This window comes from Nansenia antarctica (genome assembly GCF_963989245.1).
Source record: "Nansenia antarctica genome assembly, chromosome: 16".
Taxonomy (NCBI): domain Eukaryota; kingdom Metazoa; phylum Chordata; class Actinopteri; order Argentiniformes; family Microstomatidae; genus Nansenia; species Nansenia antarctica.
In genome coordinates, this window is record NC_137686.1 from 1480828 (window position 1) to 1504768 (window position 23941).

At 44.1% G+C, this 23941-nt stretch overlaps 1 protein-coding gene across 1 annotated transcript; it reads left to right on the forward strand.

Annotated features, from left to right (window-relative positions):
- Window positions 1-77: 77 nt before the first annotated feature.
- On the forward strand, window positions 78-23698 carry asb10 (ankyrin repeat and SOCS box containing 10; the record flags this gene model as incomplete). The annotated part of the gene is made up of 6 exons (XM_080546271.1): window positions 78-402; window positions 3400-3667; window positions 5162-5387; window positions 18167-18445; window positions 23197-23310; window positions 23513-23698. 6 exons carry the CDS (start codon window positions 78-80, stop codon window positions 23696-23698), a joined length of 1398 nt encoding a protein of 465 aa, XP_080402397.1.
- Window positions 23699-23941: the final 243 nt, after the last annotated feature.

A 23941-nucleotide genomic window follows, 5' to 3' on the forward strand; every position in this document is an offset into this window, starting at 1 on the left:
ACAGACAGACCTTTGACTACCCTCACTCAGGTTCCACACATACCACCTGAGCAAGAAGCCGGTCAGTCGTTTAAAACATGTCGCGAGGCACTTTCGTTTTTACCCCCACGGCCCTTCGCTCTTTCCAGCTGGATGAGGACATGCTCGAGAGGTACAAGTACAAAAAGCAGCTGGCCACCTATCAGCTCAATGGCTATCTACTGAAGAAGGAGGCCAGGGACAGGGGGGTGCTGAGGTCGAGAGTTGCCATACCTCCAGCAGTGTGCCATGATCTGGTCATCCAGAATGCTCTGTATACAGGGGACTCAGACGCTGTGCAGCGTGTCTTCCCAAAAGGCACCACGGCCAACCTCATCATCGAGCCACAGGGAGGGAACATGCGCTGGGTGGCCAGGGGGGAAGGTAAGAGCAAAGAATAACTCTCTAAAATATTGTATCTGGTATTATAGTGAGGATTGAAATTGTTTGGCTCTGTGCTAGTCTAGGCATGAGCAAAGCATCAGGTGATTGTTAAAAGGATAGTATGGTTTAAACGTCATGTCCAAATCATCTAAAAGGAGCTTCAAGGAAGTGGAAGAACTACACAGCCCCATTCAGAATGACTATTTAGATTACCTAGACATGAAATACAATTTTAAAACATGCTAATTTGAAGACACTGCTATTTTGGAACGATTACAAAATCCTTTCCTGTGAAAAGTGACCAATTTCATTTGGGAATGTTAGCACATTTTCGAGAGTGAACATTAAAGCATGTTCAAACAAATATGAGTGGACATTTTGAAAATATATAGCCTACCAACTAATTTATCTTGCAAATATGTCTATAATATAATATAATATATATATATATATAATAATATGCCTGTTTTTATCTGTTGCAATACTGTGAAATCAGCAACCCGTAACCAGATCTAATTATAATTTATGTAGACTTTAGTATTTATAGATACCGTCCACCCCAAGTCCAGCACAAACATTCCAGCAGTAAGCCAACTTAGTATTAGTCATGTGCTTAACTTGTGTACACATGCCTTGTTTAAATGGATTCTCTTGTGGCTAGGTGGCTATAATCATTGCAGCTGTGTGTTCTGTCTGTGAGCATGATTTCTGGATTGGACTCTTCATAATTCACGTTTACATATAATTCATAATTCACTGTTGAATTGTGTAGGAGAGGGTTATTCAGTTCAGGGCCTATACAGCAGCCTCATTGGTTTTCTCCCTTGTACTGTTGTTATTTGATCATCAATATTCTGATTAATCTCATGAGAGTTATCGAAAATAAACCTGGATTTTCCTTTAGCAACATTGATCCCAACTTTATATTAGATAGCATTCCTTCTGTCACAACTTCCTTCCTTCAGATTTTTTGAGGCTACTGGAGGTGGGGGTTTTGATACAAATGTGTACACTCATTTCTACATAGAACCATTCAGCTTAGCAGAACTCTTTGGTTTTCCCTCAAAAAAAGGTTCCAGGTAGAACCGGAAATGTCTCTGCCTGCCCTGACAGGGGTCTATGTGGAACCTCCTTTAGAAGGTTCTTCTATGGTGATAAATTGTAAAACCGAACCCTTTTAGTTCCACATAGAACCTACAGTAGAAGGCTTCTACTTAGCACCAAGGGTAATGATGAACTGATGAAAAAACAAGAATCCTTGTTTGGGACAATTTGGAACCTTTTTTTCAACTACATTATCTTACTTTTATTCTGTGGGGCCAGGACTAAATCACACTTTCAATGAAAACTATTCAGCCTTTTACGTCTAGAAGCAGGCTTGGTTTTTGTCTTTTGTCTGGGAAACTCGCCTTCGAGGTTTTGAATAGTGAGCGCAGTTCATCTGTCCAGTGACTACACACTAGGAGGTTGAGTAACCTGAAAGTGCTACATATAATTAGCTCTTGCACCATTGGCAGGTGGTTTCTGGGCCATCCAAAATATCACATAACACTCACTGTGCCCTCACTGAAATAGCCCCCTCTGGAGTAGCAGGCTTCATAAGAGCACAACATTTTCCCACAGGAGAAACCACCAATACTGCTGCAAGATCAAAACAAAACACCTCAAACGGACCAGCGACAGTTTGGCAATTTTGACTTTCCATTGCCTGTTGACGGCAGGCTGTTGACGGCAGCTCCATCTGCATCACACATGGGTACTAAGGTCAAGTATGACACGCCGAAGCGGTACCGCAGCGACGTGATTGCCACGGCAAAGGCGACGGGTGACATCCTTCAGTTCTGGAACTCTCTTATTGTGGGCGATGACCTGACTCTAATCAGCATCATTGATGATCCTGAGTGCGTCCATCTTATCAATGCCATTTACGACACCAGCGACATCGAGGAGTGGAAAAACTTCAGGTTCAACTATAGAGGGCTGAGTAGGTCTAAGAGTGCTTTACAATATGTCACGGTTTGAAATCAAGCTTGTCTACTCCGTTGTACAGAGATGTTAATGACCTCTGTTCCTCTTATGGCTCCCAGTTGTTGGATGTGTGATCTACAGTATGTGTCGTGCATAAGTGATTATGTCAAGCCAACAATGTAAACAACCAACTTTTTTTCTCACAATTTCTTATGTTTGGAGGCGTTAGAAAACACAGTGTATATTACTACACATAAAGACATAAGAGTCTTTACATATTATATTGATATCCATTGCCCTTGTTCTGTACATACCACACTGTACATACATCTTTACTGTACATATCATATTGATATTCATGCTCATATACTGACTTTTTATATTCATATTCATTGCACATACTGACTCTTTATTTATTTACTTATACACATTGTAATACCTTACACCAGCACTGTCCAGACACTCACGTTTTTTGTTTGTTTTGATTTTATCCCTTTTTCACCCAATTTGGTATCCAATTGAACCCAACCTGAACCTAGCATCCAATTATCCCCTGCCTATTGCGTAGGATCCGCCGCACGACCCCGTGGCCGGCAGCCCCAGAGGAGACCGCCAGGCAGACTAGCTGACTGGCTCCTCGAGCCCAGCACCGTTATTCCGGCACCCCGGGGGCGCTGTTGCGCGACGGATCCTTGTCCGGAAATATTCCTATACCGCCCTCGGGAGCGGCCGCTCAATATGCCGCTCCCTGTGTGTGCCTCGGCCATATCCGGGTCTGGCGAGCTGGTGGGCAGCTTGCACTAGTGGCCAGTGCTTAGACCGCTACACCACCGCGGGGCGACACTGGTGGTTTTTGCACTATGTGTATCTGGTTAGACGCCCAACTGCGCTTCCTTGTCTTTGTACTCTGTCAACGACAATAACGTTGAATCTAATCTGTACACATGTCCGTCCGTCCCGTCCCGTCCCCCCCCTCGTCCCGTCCCGTCCCCCCCCCCCCGTCCCCCCCCCGTCCCCCCCACCCTGTAGGACTCTGGTCTCTGACCTACGAGCAGCAGCTGACCACGCCTCTCCACATCACGGCGGGCCGGGGGTTTTCTGACTGCCTGAGGCACCTGCTTCTGCGCGGGGCGGACGTGGAGCTGGCCCCCGGGGGGACCGCCGCCCTGCACGAGGCCTGCGAGAGCAGCCAGCCCCGCTGTGTGGAGCTGCTCCTCTCCCACGGCGCCAACGCCAACGTCATGAGCGAGGACGGCCTCATGCCACTGCACATGTGCACCAGCCCAGAGTCCCTGGAGTGAGTCCAGCCCGTCCAGCTAATAAGGGAACCTGAATTTGAATTCAACAGGGCAGCTGTGGCGCAGGAGGTAGAGCTGCTGTCTAATGATCGCAAGGTTGGCAGATCGGCGGGTCGAGCCCTGGCTGGCCACATGTCGAAGTGTCCTTGGGCAAGACACTGAACCCCAAATTGTTCCCAGTGAGCGGGCCGGCGCCTTGCATGGTAGCTAGCCGCCATTGGTGTGTGAATGTGTGTGTGGATGGGTGAATGAGAGGCCGTTGTAAAGTGCTTTGGATTAAGGCGCTATATAAGTGCAGTCCATTTTTTCCAAATCAATTCAGACTTTTTTTTTTACATTTCATGAATGCTCTGTTCACAATTGTATGCTCTTGAAAACAAACAAAGTAAAAAATAAAATAAAAAAATAAAAAAGTACAGAGGAGCGGCTTCACTTCTGGGGCCACCAGAACCTTCCACATTCATTTTCTCTGTCCGGATTTCTTTCTAGTAATTATTATAAATTCAGTGTTCAGTGAATGTCTAAAAGGAATTTCCCTGATTGTTAATCCAGCCAATATCTTATCTTCTTATATATATAATATCTTCTATCTTATCTTATCTGGCAAAACTGTATAAAAAAAATATACGAAAATGATCTTGTAACTTGTAAACTTGTAACTTTAAAAGTCACAATGGTTGCTTTTCAGGAATACAAGTCATTTGAAATCAGTGATTAATCTCACAAATTGTTGAATGGGTGCGTTCATGCTTTGAAATGGTATGAATTGCCACTCGTAAAATGCCTCTGGCGAAATGTGCAAGGAATTATAAAGTGGACCCAGCAACTACATTACGTCTGCTCCTCTGCACTGTGTAGACCTGAGAAGACTGCTCCTCTGCACTGTGTAGACCTGAGAAGACTGGAGAGGTGTAAACAACATGGTCATATTACTGTAGCTTCATCTAACGATATTGGCCGTTTTTATCATACTTTTTACACCCATCCAATCCTCTCAGTTCTACACATGTAAATAGGGGGTAGGGGCTAAAGGTTAATTTGGGATTCAGGGTGAGACTAGAGTTTACAGTGCTTGTACAGTAGCTCTGTCTATAGCCTTATATCATATGTGACACGGTCTGGTGAAAGGGGTAACAAGTCGGCAGCCGATTTAATGTTCAGACAATGACACATCGCTAGTCAACTAACACAGCTTCTTTAGTGAGCCTTCTAACAATGTAAAGTAGTGTTGTAGTTAACTAGGTAGCAGTGGGGATTACTCACCGAATTCATTACATTGCACTATTTTGGCTTGACTAGCGAGTTTGCATCGTGATTTTCAACAACGTCGACACAACAAACACAACAATGTATTTCCGCGTTTCAAAACGAACGTGAACGTTTTGATGGGTTGCCGACTTGTTCCCCCTTTTCACCAGACCGTGTCACATACCTGCAGAGCCAGAGAGAACATTCCCTTTTTTTTACATTTGACCTGCTTATTGGGTCTACAGATGTGCCAAATACCTCCTCAAGTTTGGTGCCGCAATCAATGGGCGGAGTCTGGAGGAGGATGACACGCCTCTCCACGTGGCGGCCAGGCACGGCCTCCTGGGCCACACAGAGCTGTACCTGCGCTACGGCGCCGCTCTGGACAAGCACAACCACGAAGGCCACACGCCGCTCAATGCTGCCTGCTCCCAGCCGCAGGAGCTGCAAGACCTAGACCGCTACCACCAGGTAAGACCTAGACCGCTACCACCAGGTAAGACCTAGACCACCAGGTAAGACCTAGACCACCAGGTAAGACCTAGACCGCTACCACCAGGTAAGACCTAGACCACCAGGTAAGACCTAGACCACCAGGTAAGACCTAGACCACCAGGTAAGACCTAGACCACCAGGTAAGACCTAGACCGCTACCACCAGGTAAGACCTAGACCACCAGGTAAGACCTAGACCACCAGGTAAGACCGCTACCACCAGGTAAGACCTAGACCACCAGGTAAGACCTAGACCACCAGGTAAGACCTAGACCACCAGGTAAGACCTAGACCACCAGGTAAGACCTAGACCACCAGGTAAGACCTAGACCACCAGGTAAGACCTAGACCGCTACCACCAGGTAAGACCTAGACCACCAGGTAAGACCTAGACCACCAGGTAAGACCTAGACCACCAGGTAAGACCTAGACCACCAGGTAAGACCTAGACCACCAGGTAAGACCTAGACCACCAGGTAAGACCTAGACCACTACCACCAGGTAAGATTTAACACTAGAACAGCCATGGGTGGGGCCATTTAACACTAGAACAGCCATGGGTGGGGTCATTTAACACTAGAACAGCCATGGGTGGGGTCATTTAACACTAGAACAGCCATGGGTGTGGTCATTTAACACTAGAACAGCCATGGGTGGGGTCATTTAACACTAGAACAGCCAAAAAACATTTAGTGAGTCAAATCGTCAAATTTTGTAAAAGTTTGTGGTGCGACGGATTATTGCATCACAATGGGATAATTGGGAAAACTTCAACTGGTCTATCTAAATTAATTGAGTCACTCATAACGGGAAGAGAGACTGGAGCATACATTTTACACGCGTCTTTCGGTCATAGACAGCTAGCTTGCTGAGCATCAACTAATTTTCCATAACGTAAAAAGGAGGCGGTTGGTTGTGGGTCTACGAGATTCTGCAGTCTCACAATGAAATGAGAGTTCAACTTGGTCAACAGTTGAGGCTTTAGTGTACAGGAGGACCGCTCCAGACAACTTACTTCAGGTTGAACAGACAGGAGTTTGACGTGGATCTGGGAGAGATTGGAGCCGTCGTCTCCAAGATGCCAACCACATTGCGAGAGTATAAAATATGTGCTTTAAGGAGGGTATTCAGGGCTGCCAAGTTTCACCAAAAGTTTGGAGTGAGATTTTTTGGCGGTAGAGCGACCCAAAACTGTGCACGTTTTGGCAGCGGCGGCCCCTCTCTCCCACCCAATTATTTGTGCTAGTTTCCTGCAATTTTACATGTTGTTCATAATAAACCAGCACAAGAAATGAAAATAATTAACATTTTATAAAACAATAAAAAATTTCAGACAATATATCATATTTATGAAATCTTAATAAACAAATACAGTAGCCTACAGACTCTAAAAGAAAAATTGGCCCCATCAACAGGACTCAGCCCCTTGGTCAGCAGCAGAAAGACCCTTGGTCATCATCTTATATACAGTGCATTGCTCATAGATGGTTATCATGTTATACAGTACATACCAGGGTTTTTCCTGGGTCAGAATGAGGGCTTGGTGGTGGGTGATTTTGTGCGCGCACAGCGCGCCCACATTTTTTTTGAGGGACCCCCAATTGTTGTATTTGTATTGTAAATTGTAATTATTAATAATAATTATTATTATTAATGTACCTGGTTATGTTACAGTAGAGAAACAAAAAACTGTTACCAAAACTGAGTATTTACTAGCTAAGATTGGCAAAAGATTGGCGTGGTGCAACCGAAATTAGTAAACAACTAGTTTGAAACTAGCTAGTAACAACTAGGGGTTTAGTTAGTTAGTTAGTCCTCTTCACCCCGTTGAGGGGCATAGGGCGTCCACCAGAGCTCTCCATCTCACTCTCTTTTGGGCCTGGGCCTTTGTTTCTTGCCAGCTCACCCCGATGTTCTTCAGGTCTTGGAGTGTGGAACGTCTCCAGGTGTTTTTCGGCCTTCCAACTTTCCTCTTCCCCTGCGGGTTGTAGTCCAAGGCCTGTCTAGTAATGTTGTTGGAGTCCTTCCTAAGGGTGTGCCCTATCCAGCTCCACTTTCTCCTTTTGATGGTGGTAACTATGCTGTCCTGGTTTGTTATTCTCCACAGCTCTTCATTTGTGATTCTGATGGGCCACCACAGCTTGACTAGGGGTTTAGTAACTACTAAATGCCTGCATTTAGTAATGACTTACGCCATATTGGTGCAACCCAGTCCAGTAGGCTACCAGATACGATGTTGTAATGTATGCACATATTTTGCTACCACGGTTGCCAGACGGAATTGACAATGTCCAGCCCAACCGGTCTAAAAGCTGCCGAATCCACCCGTCCAGTGTGACCAAAAGTAGCCCAATTTGGCAACACTGCTTGCTACGTTCTTGCAGCTCGCGTGAACACAGGTTCTTCCATCAGCACTCGCCTGCCGCTTCGATTGCATTACTCAAGTTAACGCGCGTGCAGAAAGATGCCACGAAACTCATGTCCGGTAGCTTTCTTTCAAGGAATTTCAAAAATAAAAGTCCCGTAAAACAATTGTTATTTCTCGCCGTGAGAAATAGAGATGCGGCGTGAGAGCGCGAGAACTGGTTGAAATGCGTGAGTCTCACGGTGATTGCGTGAGACTTGGCAGCTCTGCAGGGTATTGTAGTGCCAAAAAACGAGAGTCGTAGGCGGAGCGGAGACATTTCGGAGCTAGCATCAAAACACTAGTCTATTAGGGTACTGTACTGTTATAAACTGTTTAATAACAGCTTCCAATACAAACGGAACCAAATTAATTGTAACAGTTGTTTGTTTCTACCTGGCTGGCCTGGCCCTGGCTCACAAACAAAGAGGTGGCTAGCTGGCTAGCTAACATTTCGGAGCTAGCATCAAAACACTAGTCTATTACGTTACTGTACTCTTATAAACTGTTTAATAACAGCTTCCAATACAAACGGAACCAAATTAATTGTAACAATAGTTTGAAAAACATTAGTGTAACATACATAATACATACATGCAGGGCCGTTTGGGAGATATGCGAGGCCCTGTGCGAAGTCAGATTTGCGAGGCCTTTTATAATGATGTAGGCTACTATTATAACCGCGCGACACGCACGCACCGATGAATGAATGAATGAAAGCTTTATTTCGAACATGTGAAAAAAGAAATAGTTATAACAACAAAAAACAAAACAAAAACAAGAAAAAACTAAACAAAAACAAGAAAAAACTAAACAAAACAAAAAACACTATTTACTTAACATGTCCGAAAAGGAGTAGGAAGAAGCATAAACATATTTAATCCTACCCCTTCTCCAATAATCAGAGATTAATAATTAATAATCTGCAGTTAACTTCAATATTAATATCATATTTTTAAAATTAAATCACATTTATTTACGTATTTACATATTTACCAACAATAGAAAACAGATAATGTAAATAAACAAATAATCTGTGAAAACAACTGGGCCATATTCCACTAACGGTGGCTTAATATAGCTGCGCTATAATTAAATGCGGCGCTCAGGGACCTCGAGATTGGTATTCAAGCCTCAGGTGATTCCTCGAATGAGGATCAGCCTTGTGTCATCAGTGTTCACAGAAGACAGGCTTACAAATCTTCGATATGGGCGCGTGCTGCTGGCAAGTGTCGATCTGTCGAAATGAAGATACTCCACTCTGCAGGGGTACTACATTTGCGCAGCATTCCGAATTATTGATTTTTATGAAGACGGAAAAATAAGATGTAAAATAGTGCAATACTGCCGCAATTAACAAGGCGAGGGAAATGGTTTGGCAAGAAATTGCTGACCGATTAAATGCGTAGGTCATACTAGCCCCAGTTATTGTTATATGTTCATATTTTAATAAATGAATATTTACTACTGTGGTGATATCAGCAGCAGGCTACAAACTGTCATATCGCCACAATGGCCTAGTGGTATCGACCGCTGCCATAGGATTTATTCGTCATTTTATATCGGTGGTTCAAATCCCTCTTCAGGCGCACTTTTTACTGCATTTCGTTGTCTGAATCTAATCTAAAATCTCATCTAAAAAAGTATGTAGGCTATAAAATTATGGTGCAGGCTAATTTACAAGAACTGACACGATTACAATGGTGTTTGAAACCTTTGCATGAAATCTTCGGTTAAATGTAAAAAAAAAAAAATGAATGACTTAGTCAAGTCTCGAACCCGCAACCTTTGGAACTCGAGTCCGCAGCCTTAACCACTACGCCAACCAGACCGCTGTGATGATAGCAATGCAAGTTGAGACAATTACTTCTTTTTTTTTTTACACTCTTTTCTTTATCGATCTATCTATCACACTTTCAAAATATCAAGTTATCTATCACACAATCAAACTATCTATCGATCGATCACACTTTCAAAATATCAAATTATCTATCTATCACACAGTCAAACTATCTAATCAAACTATCTAATCTATCTATCTCGTGTGAAGTGGGAACTAATATTTCCTAAAAGACACATGAGGAACTTTCGTTCAGGGTTTAGTTTCCGCCTGTGAGCCTTTTTTGACGCACGGATGACTATAGCCTGTGTTTTAGCCTGGTCGGGACCAGGCTAATTATATCTGACTCAGAAGGAGCTCAACCAAGCAGCGAATTATTTGAGCCACATTGATGGCACCGAAAGCAAGCTAACATTTTCGAGGCTTAGAACTTTATCGAGGCTTAGAACTTTATCGAGCTTTGTGGAATATGGCCCTGGTGACTATCAAAGCCCTTCTTCCTCCTCGTACCTGGTGAAAACCATGTTTTTATACCGCTTTTTGAACTGGGTCATGCTTGGACAACGCTTTAGCTCCACACTCAATCCGTTCCACAGCTTCACTCCACATATAGAAATACAAAAACTTGTTAACGTTGTACGTACATAAATATGTTTTAAATGTAACTCCCCCCCTCAAATTATAACTCCCATCTCTATCAAAAAACAATTTTTGAATATTCCCAGGGAGTAGGTTGGTATTTGCTTTATACATTATTTGTGCTGTTAGGAGGTGGACCAGATCTGTGAATTTTAATGTTTTTGATTTTAAGAATAATTAATTTGTGTGATCTCTATAACCGGAATTATGAATTAACCTTATGGCTCTTTTTTTGCAATATTAATAGTGATTGTAGTCTACATTTATAAGTGTTGCCGATATATTGAAAGAAATGCGCTCACATGCTGTGCTGATAGACAATAGAATATCTACTTATTTAGATAGTTGACAACCATGTTTGTTTCATTTCAAACCTTTTATACTCGTAAAGGATTAGGATTTAGGATAAAGCAGTCATCATACCCAACATTAAATACGCACAAGCCATTATTGACATGAATAGAGATGTTACTCACCACCATGTAGGCCTATCCTTTATGTTGAAAAGCTTACAGCAAAAGCAAAAAGACATATCCCGTTTTTGACATATCCCGTTTTTTCCCCATTTGGTAGTTTTCTGAGAAATAAAGTTTCACTAGTTTCTGTTCTCATTATTTTTAGGATAACTAAATCCAGGTTTCATCTTTGGGGGACCTCTTCTAATGATCACATCTGTAACAGTAGAGTGTACCGGCCAATTACCAGGATCATTATCATACATGACATCTGACACCGTAGGCTCGTCTTGCGTTCCATCACCTGTGGCTGCGTCCATGTCAATTAGCTTCTCAACACTTGGCTAGAACAGTTTGGGAAAAAGGTTTTATCTGACAGACTTTAATGGTCAGTCTTACCTGTAACTGCCTCCATCGTTAACACCGTCGTGTAGTATAACAGTTTAAAACGTTCAAAGTAATATATAAACATATAAAACTATATGAATATAGAATTGAACTGAAGTCCTTTATGTTGTGTGTCTTTAATCCCCGCGGTGAAACTGTCATATCGGCTCGCGCTGGCGCAGCGCAAAGCCCGCCAAAGCAGCCTGTAAACAGGGTTGCCAGATGGGATTGACATATTCCTGCCTAACCACAGTGTAAAAACCACTAAATCCATAAAAAAAAAAAGCCCAAAACCTTAGATTATCAGAAAAACTCTATTTACTATTGTGCAGGTGCCCAAATGCTCCCCCCCCCCCCCCCCCCCCAGCCCAGTGTGATCAAAAGTAGCCCCATTACATGGTAACCCGCCCCACCTGGCAACCTTGGTCTCGCGGTCTATCGGGAGATTGTGTTACTGTAGAGCAGAGCTGTTACAGGCCCTTGTACTTTCCTGACGTAAAAAATAAAAAGCTAGCTAGCTAAACACAACGTTATTCTGAGGTACTTTTGCTAGAGGAGTTTTTTGTCCTGTGGTAGGCTACCTGCTTCAGTACCACGGACAGCTCCAAGTACGACATTGAGCTCTATGTCAATACAACCCAACTTGTGTCCTCAATAAGTTTATTAAAGCCGCTAGCAGATGTGGACAAATTAAGCTAATTAGCTATACTTACCCATAATTGATGATTGTCGTAAGAGAATATAGGTCCTGATTCAAAAATTCCCGCTATGAACGTCTCTATTAATAACCGCACGCTCCTCGCGCTCGGTGGAGCGGGTAGAACGTGACGTTGACGCAACGCTAGGTGGAGCCATATAAATGCAGGGCTCTCAAGTTTTGAACAGAGTTCAGAGTGAGATTTTGGCGGCGGCGGGGGGGGGACGGGGGTCTGATCTGATTAATGACATCAATTTGTAAAAAAAATAAAATAAAAAATCACACACACACAGTCTCAGCGTCAAAGGATATGGTCTTCTCCCACGTCGACCAGTCTGGAGCCACTTCCAGATGTGAATGATCAATTCAAATGATCTGTCCTCTCCTGTGTAGCGAGCATCTGAATCAATAGCTCCAGTCAGCCTGTGTCGTTGGAATCAGAACGTTGTTTGTTGTAGCGGGAATATCAAAATGTTACCCGGATACAGCAATGCTATTATTTTCTGATTGGCTGTTCGGTAGCTATATTTTTTTTGTTGATTAGCTGGTGCGTGGCCTTCTGAACTCTAGGGGAACCAGAGGGAACTGACTTGATTCTCTACCTGTTCTATTGTTAAAAAAAATGCGGCGCAACTAGGTGGGCGTTAACCTGGTAATTTCTCTGCGTGAGAAATACAAGGTGTGGCGTGTGAGCATGTGAACGGGTTGAAATGCGTGTGTCTCACGCCCAATGCGTGAGACTTGTGAGCCCTGTTTTTATATAAGGACTGTTGCTAAGAATCTCCCTGTCCTCACAGTCTACAGGTATGCTAGATTTTAGATACAGTATATGATTGACTATGAGTATCACATGTGTGAACATTTAGAAATGTATTAAAGGCAAAAATAATAATATGGTCCCTTGCCTGGCGCTTTGGAGGGCCTCGCCAGCCAGGTTTATTTTTATTTATTTATTTTTACCCTGCCTCACGCGAGGCCCTCCAAAGCGCGAGGCCCTGTGCCACCGCCCCAGCTAGCCCCCCCTAAAAGCGGCCCTGCATACATGCAATTTCAAATTACAAATATAGTGTTGTCAGGGCTTGACATTAATGTTAATGTTAATGTTAATTTTATTTATAATGCGCCCCCCATCCAACTTTTACATCGGCCCGGGGCGCAGCCCGGGTAAAGGAACAGATAAAGACAAAGACAAGGAACACAGAAAGCAATCAGACATAGACGACTTAAACGTAAATCTCAGGCATACAATTCACAACAAATAGGGAGTAGACTTAGGGAATATCATTTAGGAAGAGGTGGGTTTTTAACTTGGCTCTAAAGGAGTCCAGAGTGGGGGCAAACTTGATGGCAGAAGGGAGCGCGTTCTATCACCGCAAAGGCACGGTCACCCATCCTCTTGAGGTTGGTACGTGGGACCCTCAGGCTGAGTTGGACGTCGGACCTGAGCCTGGGTCTGGGCCTTGAGGAGGTAGACTGGTCCAGGAGGTCCTTGATGTAGGGTGGGGCGAGACTGTTGAGAGCTTTAAAAACAAAGGTGCAGATTTTGAACTTCACTCTCTTCTTCACTGGGAGCCAGTGAAGGGAGATGAGGACAGGGGAGATGTGGTCCCTCATTTTGGTGCCTGACACCAGCCTGGCAGCGGCATTTTGGACTAGCTGCAGGTGGTAGATGGTCTTATCAGGAAGTCCAGCATAGAGTGAGTTGCAGTAGTCAAGCCTAGATGAGATTAGCATGAGGACGACCCTCCTCAGGTCGCTGGGGGTGAGGAAGGACTTGATCTTGGCTATGATGCGTAGTTGGTAGAAACATGCCTTCCCGACGGAGCTCACTTGTCAGTCAAGGTTAAGCTCTGAGTCAAAGATGACACAGAGGTTCTTGACATGTGGTCTGACAAGGGTGGACAGGCTTCCCATGTTGGTGCTGAGCTGAGTGATGGCGGTGGTGTTGCCGATGAGGAGGATTTCCCCCTTGCTCTCATTCAGCTGTAGGAAGCTCTGGGCCATCCACTCCTTCCCATCGCGGAGGCAGTCCATCAGGCGCTTCAGATCGGCGGGGTCGTCAGTGTTGATTAACAGGTAGAGCTGGGTGTCGTCCGCATAGCAGTGGAATGAGATCTTGTAGCGTTGAGGGATTAGACATAGGGGGAGCATGTAGAGGGAGAACAAGATGGGACCGAGGATGGAGCCCTGAGGGACCCCACAGGTGAGGTTGGCTTGTCTGGAGGAGCTGTCTGCTATGTGGACGGCGTGGGTTCTATTTCTGAGGTAGGACTTAAACCACGACAAAGCGGTGTCGGTGATGCCAACCTCCAGCTGGAGGCGATCGAGGAGGATGGCGTGGTCTATAGTGTCAAAAGCTGCGCTGAGGTCCAGGAGGACCAGGGCAGCACATTTCCTGGAGTCTGCGATGAGGAGGAGGTCGTTCCAAACCTTTAAAAGTGCCGACTCAGTGCTATGGCCAGGTCTGAAGCCAGACTGAAACTTCTCCAGGATGTTGTTCTGTTGGAGGTAGGGCCACAGCTGGCTGAGGACAGCCTTTTCCAGGAGCTTGGACACAACTGGGAGCTTGGAAATAGGTCTGTAGTTACTGGGGTTGGAGGGGTCCAGGTTGGGTTTCTTAAGGAGAGGCTGGACCACTGCTTGTTTGAGGCTGGGCGGAACAATGCCAGTGGCCAGCGAGCTACATTAAGCTTTTTCAGTGAACTTATCTATAACTTTGCATACCTGCATTCTTATGAATATGTTGGTTTTGTTTATACATGCTTTAGGGAGGGTATTAAGTTATTTAACATGATGGCATATTTTACATGTGAATAAAATATTACTAAAAAGGTATTATCATTGTTGTTATTTGTATTTTGTACTGTGCAGCCAAAAAGGCTATCGTAAATCTTTGAGCAAGTAACTTATTTATACTTATAATATATACTATACTATATATATTATATTAGTTTACTCAAAGATCTACGATAGTGTTTTTGGCTGCACGGGGTTGCCAGATTTCTAGCACGACTGAATGACCAGCCAAATTGTACACACGTTGTATAGACACTGTCCACTGAAAACCGGACATCTGGCAACCCAAAATTAATATTTACTCTACTGTACGTACGTTGTTAAGTGAAATGCATTATATATGTCCTCAGTTGAATATATTGTGTTTATCCTATGCCCAGGTTAATGAGGGGATGCAGTGCTGTTGTTGTACCACTGGGGGGCGCTGCATAAGACTGCAGGCTTGTGTGTTGTTAATATTGTAGCGAACGGGAACTTGGTAGTGTAACTCGCCCCATGCGGGGGTCGAACCCCGATCTCCCGCATAACCGCCGGCCGCGCTAACCACAACACCAAGAGAGTTAACTCCATTGGTGGAGCTGCTAACGGACCTCATACAGGTTCGTTACAATAATGTGTTGATGCACTTGTCCGAGTTGTTGTCTACCATTCTAAGTTAGCTCGGCTGAGCGAAAGAGTTTTATTCCTTTGGGTGAGGAGAAAATAAAACCATGCCCGAGGGCAAAACAGTTCATCGTCTCAGATATTGATTCTCCCCGAGTGCAACGTAGGTGGAAGCTGCCATCATAAACGTTAACATACGTGTATGTAATTTACCGGTAACCTGAATGGATGAAATGGATGACGAAAAGCTCATAACTTGTCAACCAGTCAACATGACATCTTCAATTGTGGATGGAGCAATCATCTATTTTAACGGTTTGACAGTCAAGGGCAAGATATGAACATCACCATCAGCCAGCCACTACACCTATATAGCCCACAGCTGCAACTATACACATTACTAGCTATACGAATTACTGCATGCATGATTTATTTCCGTGTCATGCCACATAGCTACACGGCCCATCTCACATACAAGACGCCTATATTACATAATAATAACAATCGAGCATGTAGGCACAATATTGTAGCGTGAACGCAGGAACATTCGTCAGCCAGACGGACTTACATATTGAGCCTTGATTGATTGATTGAAAACTTTATTAGAAGATTTGCAGAAGTAGGTACATGAAAGTACATATTACATACAAGGTCAACTAAAAGGATAAAAACCCAAGAAAGCCACTGGCTTATTTCAATTGGGGTCCTTGATTCTCAATTCATCGTTACATGTAAGACAGACATCATCGGTTGGACGCAGTGCACGGCGCTCAGACCCCACGGGGGGGTCTCAAATACCCGGCGAGTTACGTGCCCTTTTAATTATTTACTATTCAGCCAATATGTCCAATGTTTGTCTCATTTATAGGCCTATGATTATTTGAATGAGCTGAATTTGTACTACTGTATATTTATGATGATTAATTGAGATGCATGATCAGTTGTGGAAGTTGAGTCCTAGGGGCGGATAGCTAGATGTTGGACTGTCTCCGTCAGGGGCGGCGCTAGGGGGTGGCTACTTGGGCTCAAGCCCCGGATGTTTTCTGAAAAGCCCCGAATGTTTTACTTAAAAAAATAAAAATAAAAAAATCTCGTGAGTAACGTGCAGTACCGGAGTCCAACAGAGAGGCAGCAGCTGCGCGACATTAGCCTGCGTACTGCGTAGCCTGCCCTGCCCTGAAGAAGAAGTGATCTCATTCAGTGCCTGACTTGCAAAATTGTAAGGATGGATAGGATATCCCAAAGTTGTTTTCAACAAAACAAGCGCCAAGAACTGTTGCAGCAGCAGTATCAGCAGCTGACAACAATAACATCACCAGCAGTGATGACATAGATGATGTTTCAGGTTTGTGAATCTTATTAGAAAGGTGACTGACTCACTGACACTACTTTTCCGGTTTGCTAATGCTAGCTGGCTATCATAACATAACGTTATGTTATAATGAAAATGAAACATAGCAAGGTACTGTTACGGTACATGGTAAGAAATCAAACAAAGGATAATACTTATACAAATAAAGTGAATAACAGGCTGATAGTCTTTGATATCTGCACTCTGGTTGACTGAGTAACAAGTGAAAAAGAATGATGTAACGTTAATGTTACAGCTAGTAAACATGGAGTAACCACATTAAGTATGCCCTTATGGTAGTATGTATGTATACAGAACATGACTCAAATCTATCCTAAGATGTAACGCTAACTAACTAAGTTTGTTTAATGTCCCAGGGGGGATTTGATTTCACAGTACTATACACAGGCCAACAATACATGTAATATATCGTCATATAACACAGGACAAGACAATCAATACAATATAAGTGGTGAGCACAGAGTCTGCCCTGATATACATACTGTAACATAACTAGCCTCAGCCCATCAATTATGTAATTCTATACAAATATAAATGATGGTGACTGACAGGGGGAGCTACGTGTGCTGACCTCCCTCTGTGCCCAGAACCACCACAATTAGTTTGCTTCATTAAAGGGTGTGAATGTATATGTGTTCTCCAGTGCCTTTTGTCCGCTTTAAGGTGGTGGTAAGTTGAAGGTTGAAGGCAAAATTTTCCGGCGCGCTCCGCGCGCACATTATATTCTCCCTCTGGGCTAAGCCCCGGATCTCCTGCGATCCTAAATCCGCCCCTGGTCTCCGTCCTCCGAATCTATGAATGAATGAATGGTCTTTATTGTCATTGATATAGTACAGGTACCAAACAACGAAATTTGGGAGGGGGGGCTCCCCTGGTGCTAGGAAAAAAAACAAAAAAACTGCCTATGTCTGCCTGATCATCGCCCATAATAATAAAGTGGCTTTTATAATACACCTTTCTGGCTGTGTGTTTTGTGCGCTCCCTCTCCTGACATTTTACCAATACCCCTAAATCAGGGGACCCACATATTTTATCACAATATGTCCAGTTGTATCTTGTAGAAATTGTGGAAGCAAGGCAAGCAATATTGGTAGAGCCTATTGTAATCAGCCTGCCTGGTCCGACTACGTAACAATAAAGTAACAATTGAGAATGGAATGTTGTGGTGCGACAAAATCGCATCGCACGCCATGTGCATTGGGATGAGATTTTTTATGATTTTCTCATAGACTTCAATGGTGTGAGTTGAAAATCGAATTTTGCGGTGCGATAAAATCGCACGCCGTGTGCATTGCAATCGAATGTTGTCCGGCGACAAAAATCGCACGCTGTGTGCATTGGCCTTTAGGGTCAGCCACCTATGCATTCCTGATACTGCCTTATGTTCATTGTTTTATACTGTATGTCTGAAACCTAAATGTGCCTGTCTTTATATGCTGCTCTCTTGGCCAGGTCTCTCTTGGAAAAGACATTTTAAATGTCAATGAGTATTCACCTGGTTAAATAAAGGTATAATAAAAAATAAAAGTTAAAAATGAGACGTGACCCTCCTGTAACCGCCAGGTGTGCCAGCTCCTGGTGGGCGCGGGGGCGGACGTCCACAAGGGGGACAAGGACAACCAGTCGCCACTGCACATGGCCTGCAAGAACGCCAACGCCGCCGTGGTGGACCTGCTGCTGGCGCGCGGCGCCTGCGTCCACACCATGGACTACGGGGGCGAGGCCCCCATGCACAACATCCTCAAAGTGGTGGCCTACAAGATCGCCCACAAGCCCGAGAGGGTGGTCCGCTCTCTGCTCAACCACGGTGCCACCCGGGTGTGGCCTGGAGCCTTGCCTAAGGTAAGAGGAGCACAGGGGAAAGGGAATAAGGGAAATGGTAAATGGACTTCTTCTTCGGCGTATGGGTTGTTGTTTCCTCTCCACTCCACCAGGCTCGGGGCCGAGGGGCTACTTATTTACCACCCCGAAACCTGCTTGAGGGGCTCACCCGGGCTATATTTCTGGACACCCCTCCAGAAGCCACGTCATCGTCTCGTCATCTAATGCCGACTGACCATGCATCCCGTTGGGTGGGTGGTACACCGGGCAATCCAGGATGATGATGATGAAAACCTTTATTGTCCCCAATGGGGAAATTTTGTTGTCAAACAGCTTAGTTAGGGCAGACAGAAAACATTCAATAAATAAATAGATAAAACAGTGCAGGCTCAATAAGTAAAAAGTTCCAAGTTCCAAAGTTCCAGCTCCAGGTCTCCCCCACCCTGCAGGGCCTGGTTGTAGAGTCGGAGTGCAGCTGGAACAAAGGACTGTCCAAATCTTTTTGTACTTTGACGGGGGAGAACAAATCTGTGGCTGAACTTGCTCCTCATCCCCGCCAGCTCGCAGTACATCGGGTGGGAGGGATTGGCCAGCATGGCCGCCAGTTTTTTCCCCATCCTCTGTTCTGCCACCACCTCTAGGCTGTCCAGCCCGGTCCCCACCACAGAGCTGGCCTTCTTCACCAGTTTGTTTAGCTTCGCAGCATCCCTGGCACAGATGTTTCCACCCCAGCAGGCCACGGCGAAGAACAGAACGCTGGCAACCACCGACTGATAAAACATTTGCAGCAGCTTGTTGCAGACGCCGAAAGACCTCAGCCTTCTCAGGAAAAACAATCTGCTCTGCCCTTTCCTGAGAAGAGCCTCGGTGTTGTCAGTCCAGTCCAGTCCAGTCCAGTCCAGGATAACATGGTCTGCGGTTTGGTCCTCTATTATTCGCACGAATGGTCCTCTCACTCGCACGACGCATTTGGGGCCAAGCCCCATCTGTACATTGATGAGCGGAAACGCCCGACGCCGGTCCGGAGACGATTGAGCCTCACCCAGGAAATTGGAAACCTGGGGGTTGGTCCTTCGGTGTTCAGCTGCAGTATTCTGGGTTCGAGGTCAGCAGACCTCTCCCCCGGCTGCTGCCGAGCACCAGCCCGGGTGAGGGGCCCTGGTTGGCAAACTTTGTTTCGCTTCTTGCCTTTAGCAGTCATTAGCTACTTACGGGGGGCACCACGAGAAGGTGTTTGCCACGCCACATCAACATGCACGGATGCTGAATGCTCTCTATTCGCTTGGTGATTCACAGTTCGCACAAGGTTTTTCACTTTTTGTGAACTTAGAGTTCACTAGCTTCAGAGACCCCGTAAATGGACTGACTGACAGTATATAGCGCCTTGTTCCAAAGCACTTTACAACGGCCTCTCATTCACCCGTTCACACACCATTGGCGGCAAGCTACCATGCAAGGTGCCGGCCCCCTCATTGGGAGCAATTTGGGGTTCAGTGTCTTGCCCAAGGACACTTCAACATGTGGCCAGCCGAGGCTTGAACCGCCGATCTGCCGACCTTGCGATCATTAGACGGCAGCTCTCCCTCCTGCGCCACAACCGCCCCGAAATGATCCCAAAGATCGGTCTTTACAGTAGCATGTATTGTATAGTGACTATGTAATAATACGTACACACACAAATATGTATTCGATGGTTGTGCAGATCATGTTCTCAGTCAGAGGCATGCTCTTGTGTATTGGGTGGCCCACCGCTGTACATAATATGGAAAACATGGTGATGCGCTTCAGTAAGCGATCGGGGAGACAGTTCAGTCCTCAAAAGTGTTGCTTATGGCCAAATTATAGGGAAATACAATGCCCTGCATAAGTAATGGGACAGTGAAGCATTTTTTGTCTTCTTTTGCCTTGACACTCCAAACGTTTGGATTTGAAATCAATGGTTTCATCATTCAGAAACTGTTTTTATGCATAATCATTTTCAGGGTACCTAAAAGTGATAGGGCAATTGGCTTGACTGGTGTGTCTGGCTCGTTGGATGCAATCTGACACATCAATTGTGCAGTCATGAGAGAGCTCTCCAAATTCTAGGCATTGTGTTTTCCTGTGGAGTCTCAGTCTGCTAGTGGTGTCTGTGAACATGAAGACCAAAGAGACATCAATGAAAGTCAGGGAAGCCATTATGAGGCCTGAAATATTGGGGGGGAAAATCTACTAAAACAGTCTGGAACATAATTCAGTCTGGAACATAATTCAGTCTGAAACATCATTCAGTCTGGAACATCATTCAGTCTGGAACATCATTCAGTCTGGAACATCATTCAGTCTGGAACATCATTCAGTCTGGAACATCATTCCAAGGAAAGAAAAACTGCCTGGTCGGCCAAGACCGAAGAATGCTCACCATGATTAAGAAAACCCCCAAAGGCACTGTCCCACCTCCAAGAGGTGCCAATGTATCTACTGACACTACATGTATCTACTGACACTACATGTATCTACTGACACTACATGTATCTACTGACACTACATGTATCTACTGACACTACATGTATCTACTGACACTACATGTATCTACTGACACTACATGTATCTACTGACACTACATGTATCTACTGACACTACATGTATCTACTGACACTACCACAGAAGAATGTATCTACTGACACTACCACAGAAGAATGTATCTACTGACACTACCACAGAAGAATGTATCTACTGACACTACCACAGAAGAATGTATCTACTGACACTACCACAGAAGAATGTATCTACTGACACTACCACAGAAGAATGTATCTACTGACACTACCACAGAAGAATGTATCTACTGACACTACCACAGAAGAATGTATCTACTGACACTACCGTCCACAGAAGACTTCACCAGCACAACTGCAGAGGCTACACTGCAAGGTGCAAACCACTAGTTAGACACAGAAACAGGATGGCCAGGCGATGGTTTGCTCCCTAAAAGAGCCGACAGAATCCTGGGAAAAGGTCTCATGGTGAGATGAGACAAAGATGAATATAAGAGTGATGGCAAGAGTAAAGTGCGGAGAAAAAAAAGGAACTGCCCAATATCTGGGCTTGGGCATGTAGAGTATGTCTTCCACTGGATCTGGCTCACTTCTGTCTTCAACTTCCAGCCCAAGTACCAGCATTGCATCCAAACTCATTGGATGGTGCTTCATTATACAGCAGGACAATGACCCAAAACATACTGCCATAGCAACTAGGGAGTTTTTCAAGGCCAAAACGTGGAAAGATGTTGACTGGCCAAGTCAGTCTACAGATCTTATTGAACATGCATTTCATTTGCTGAAGAGGAAACCTTAAGGCATCCTCAAACATCCTCAAAATAAAGTTATCTGTTGGAATCAATGGGTCGCAGATTTCAGGCAGTTATTGCATGCAAAGTATTGTTGACCAAATACTAAACATGAGTGCTTAATTTGGACATTTGATAAATCTGTCCCATCACTTTTGTTGGCCAAAAATAATATGTCTAAAAAGTATTTTCTAAACGGTTAAACCAATATGTACACAAATGCAATCAAAGAGAAGCTGATCATCTCTGCTTTAACCTCATGGGAATTGTTTGATTTAAAATCCAAAGTTGTGTTAGTGGAGAGCAAAAAACACTTCACTGTGCCATTACTTACGTTGGGCACTGTAGTTGCATTAGATTAGAAAGATGCATCTTTCTCTCTGTTCAGATGAGTATGAGACGAGGTGTGTAAACAAGTGTTGCAGATCCTCAGCTGTGCTGCTAAAACCCCAAACCCTCTTATAGTTTTTGTGTAAAACTACATTTCTTAAGGGTAGTCGCTTAGCTAAACTGTCTCTGTTTCTTTTACCCTGAATACTCTAGTCACCTATAGTTTGCATTATTTTATATTCTCAGCTAATGATAGAAATGCAAGACGTCGAACAGGCAAGAAGGAAGAAAGAAAAGATGTCCCAGTATTTCACTCAGATCTTCTCTTTCTTCAACACAACATGAAATCAGTTCCACTCACTGCGGGAAACGGAAATGACTACTATTCACTGAACCCACGTGCTTGAGACAAAACGCCTGACTTCTAATTAGGCGAGTGTTAATAGGAGATTAATTAGCACTAATTGCATAATTTCCAATTAAACCCCCAGAGGGTAGACCAATCTGTTCATTTCACCAAGTGTTTAATTACTTGATTTCTTATATTCTGTGGACTCCTATCCTTCCAACTTCAACATAAAGTGAGGAGGTCAGGTTACTTGGTTGCTTTTACAATGTATATGCTGCAGAATGACAATAGTTCAATGGAAAATGTCTATTCAAATGTATGTGCATACTGTATTAGACTTACATTGTGTGTGTGCTCACCATTTGGAGTACTTTACTAGGTGCTTTGTTTTGATGCCTTTTCTTTAGTAAGCACTATAACTCGTGAATTATTAATTAATTAATTTATTCATTAATTTTGTATTGTTATTATCAGTATTATTATTAGACACATTAGTATTATCAATATTAGTATCTTATTTGTGTTATTATTGTTATGTTTGATCATTTTTTGCATTATTATTAATTTTGTTAATTTTATAATGTTTTACCATCATTATTATCTCTGGAGTTGTATTATAATAATAATAATAATTATTATTATTATTATTATTATTTATTATCATTATTATTATTTGTTATTATTATGTTGAGTCACATATTATAGCGCTCAGCCATGTATAATTATTCCACACATCCATAATATTTTATCTGTGATTTATTTCAGGTTCTGAAGCACTGTTGTGGCTCCCCACGCACCATTGAGGTTCTCCTAAACGTCTACGACCGCATCAGAATCACTGATGCCTGGGTGGAGGCTGTCGCCCCGGAGGTCTTTAAGGTGAGTTCTTAAAAATACAATGACTTGAGAATTCTCTTTTAATTTGATTGTTTTTGTTATTATGCTTAATGAAAGTGAGACAGTCACTTTTACAACCACCTGCAACACTAAACTGTAGGGCTGCTTATCATCGCCATAGCAGCCAGTGGTTTACAGTCTAACGTGTCTGTGCTCTAACAGTTTGGCTTGTTTCCCTCCCCAGGAGCACCAGGAGTTCTACGAGTCTGTGTTCTCCCTGACCCAGACCCCGCGCACCCTGCAGCACCTCGCCCGCTGGAGGCTCCGCTCCTTCCTGGAGGGCCGCCTTCACAAGGTGGTACCCGACCTGAACCTACCCACCTTCCTCAAGAACTACCTGCTCCTGCAGTTCAGAGACTACGTCCACTGAGTTACACTGACAGACTTGCATGGACAAGCGCGCGAAGAAAAAGTATCAGGTCGGTCCCAGTTTGGTTTTGGGCGACACAGACAGGGGAGACTTTCCTTAGGAGCTCTAAGGACTTGCACTGCTACTCCCTATCTAGCTTCACATCTCCTTCAAGCTGCTGAAAGAATCTCAAGAGAAGAGGTTTCGTGCACCACCATGTACATCATGCTTCATGCAATAGTCTAAAATGAAAGACACAATATG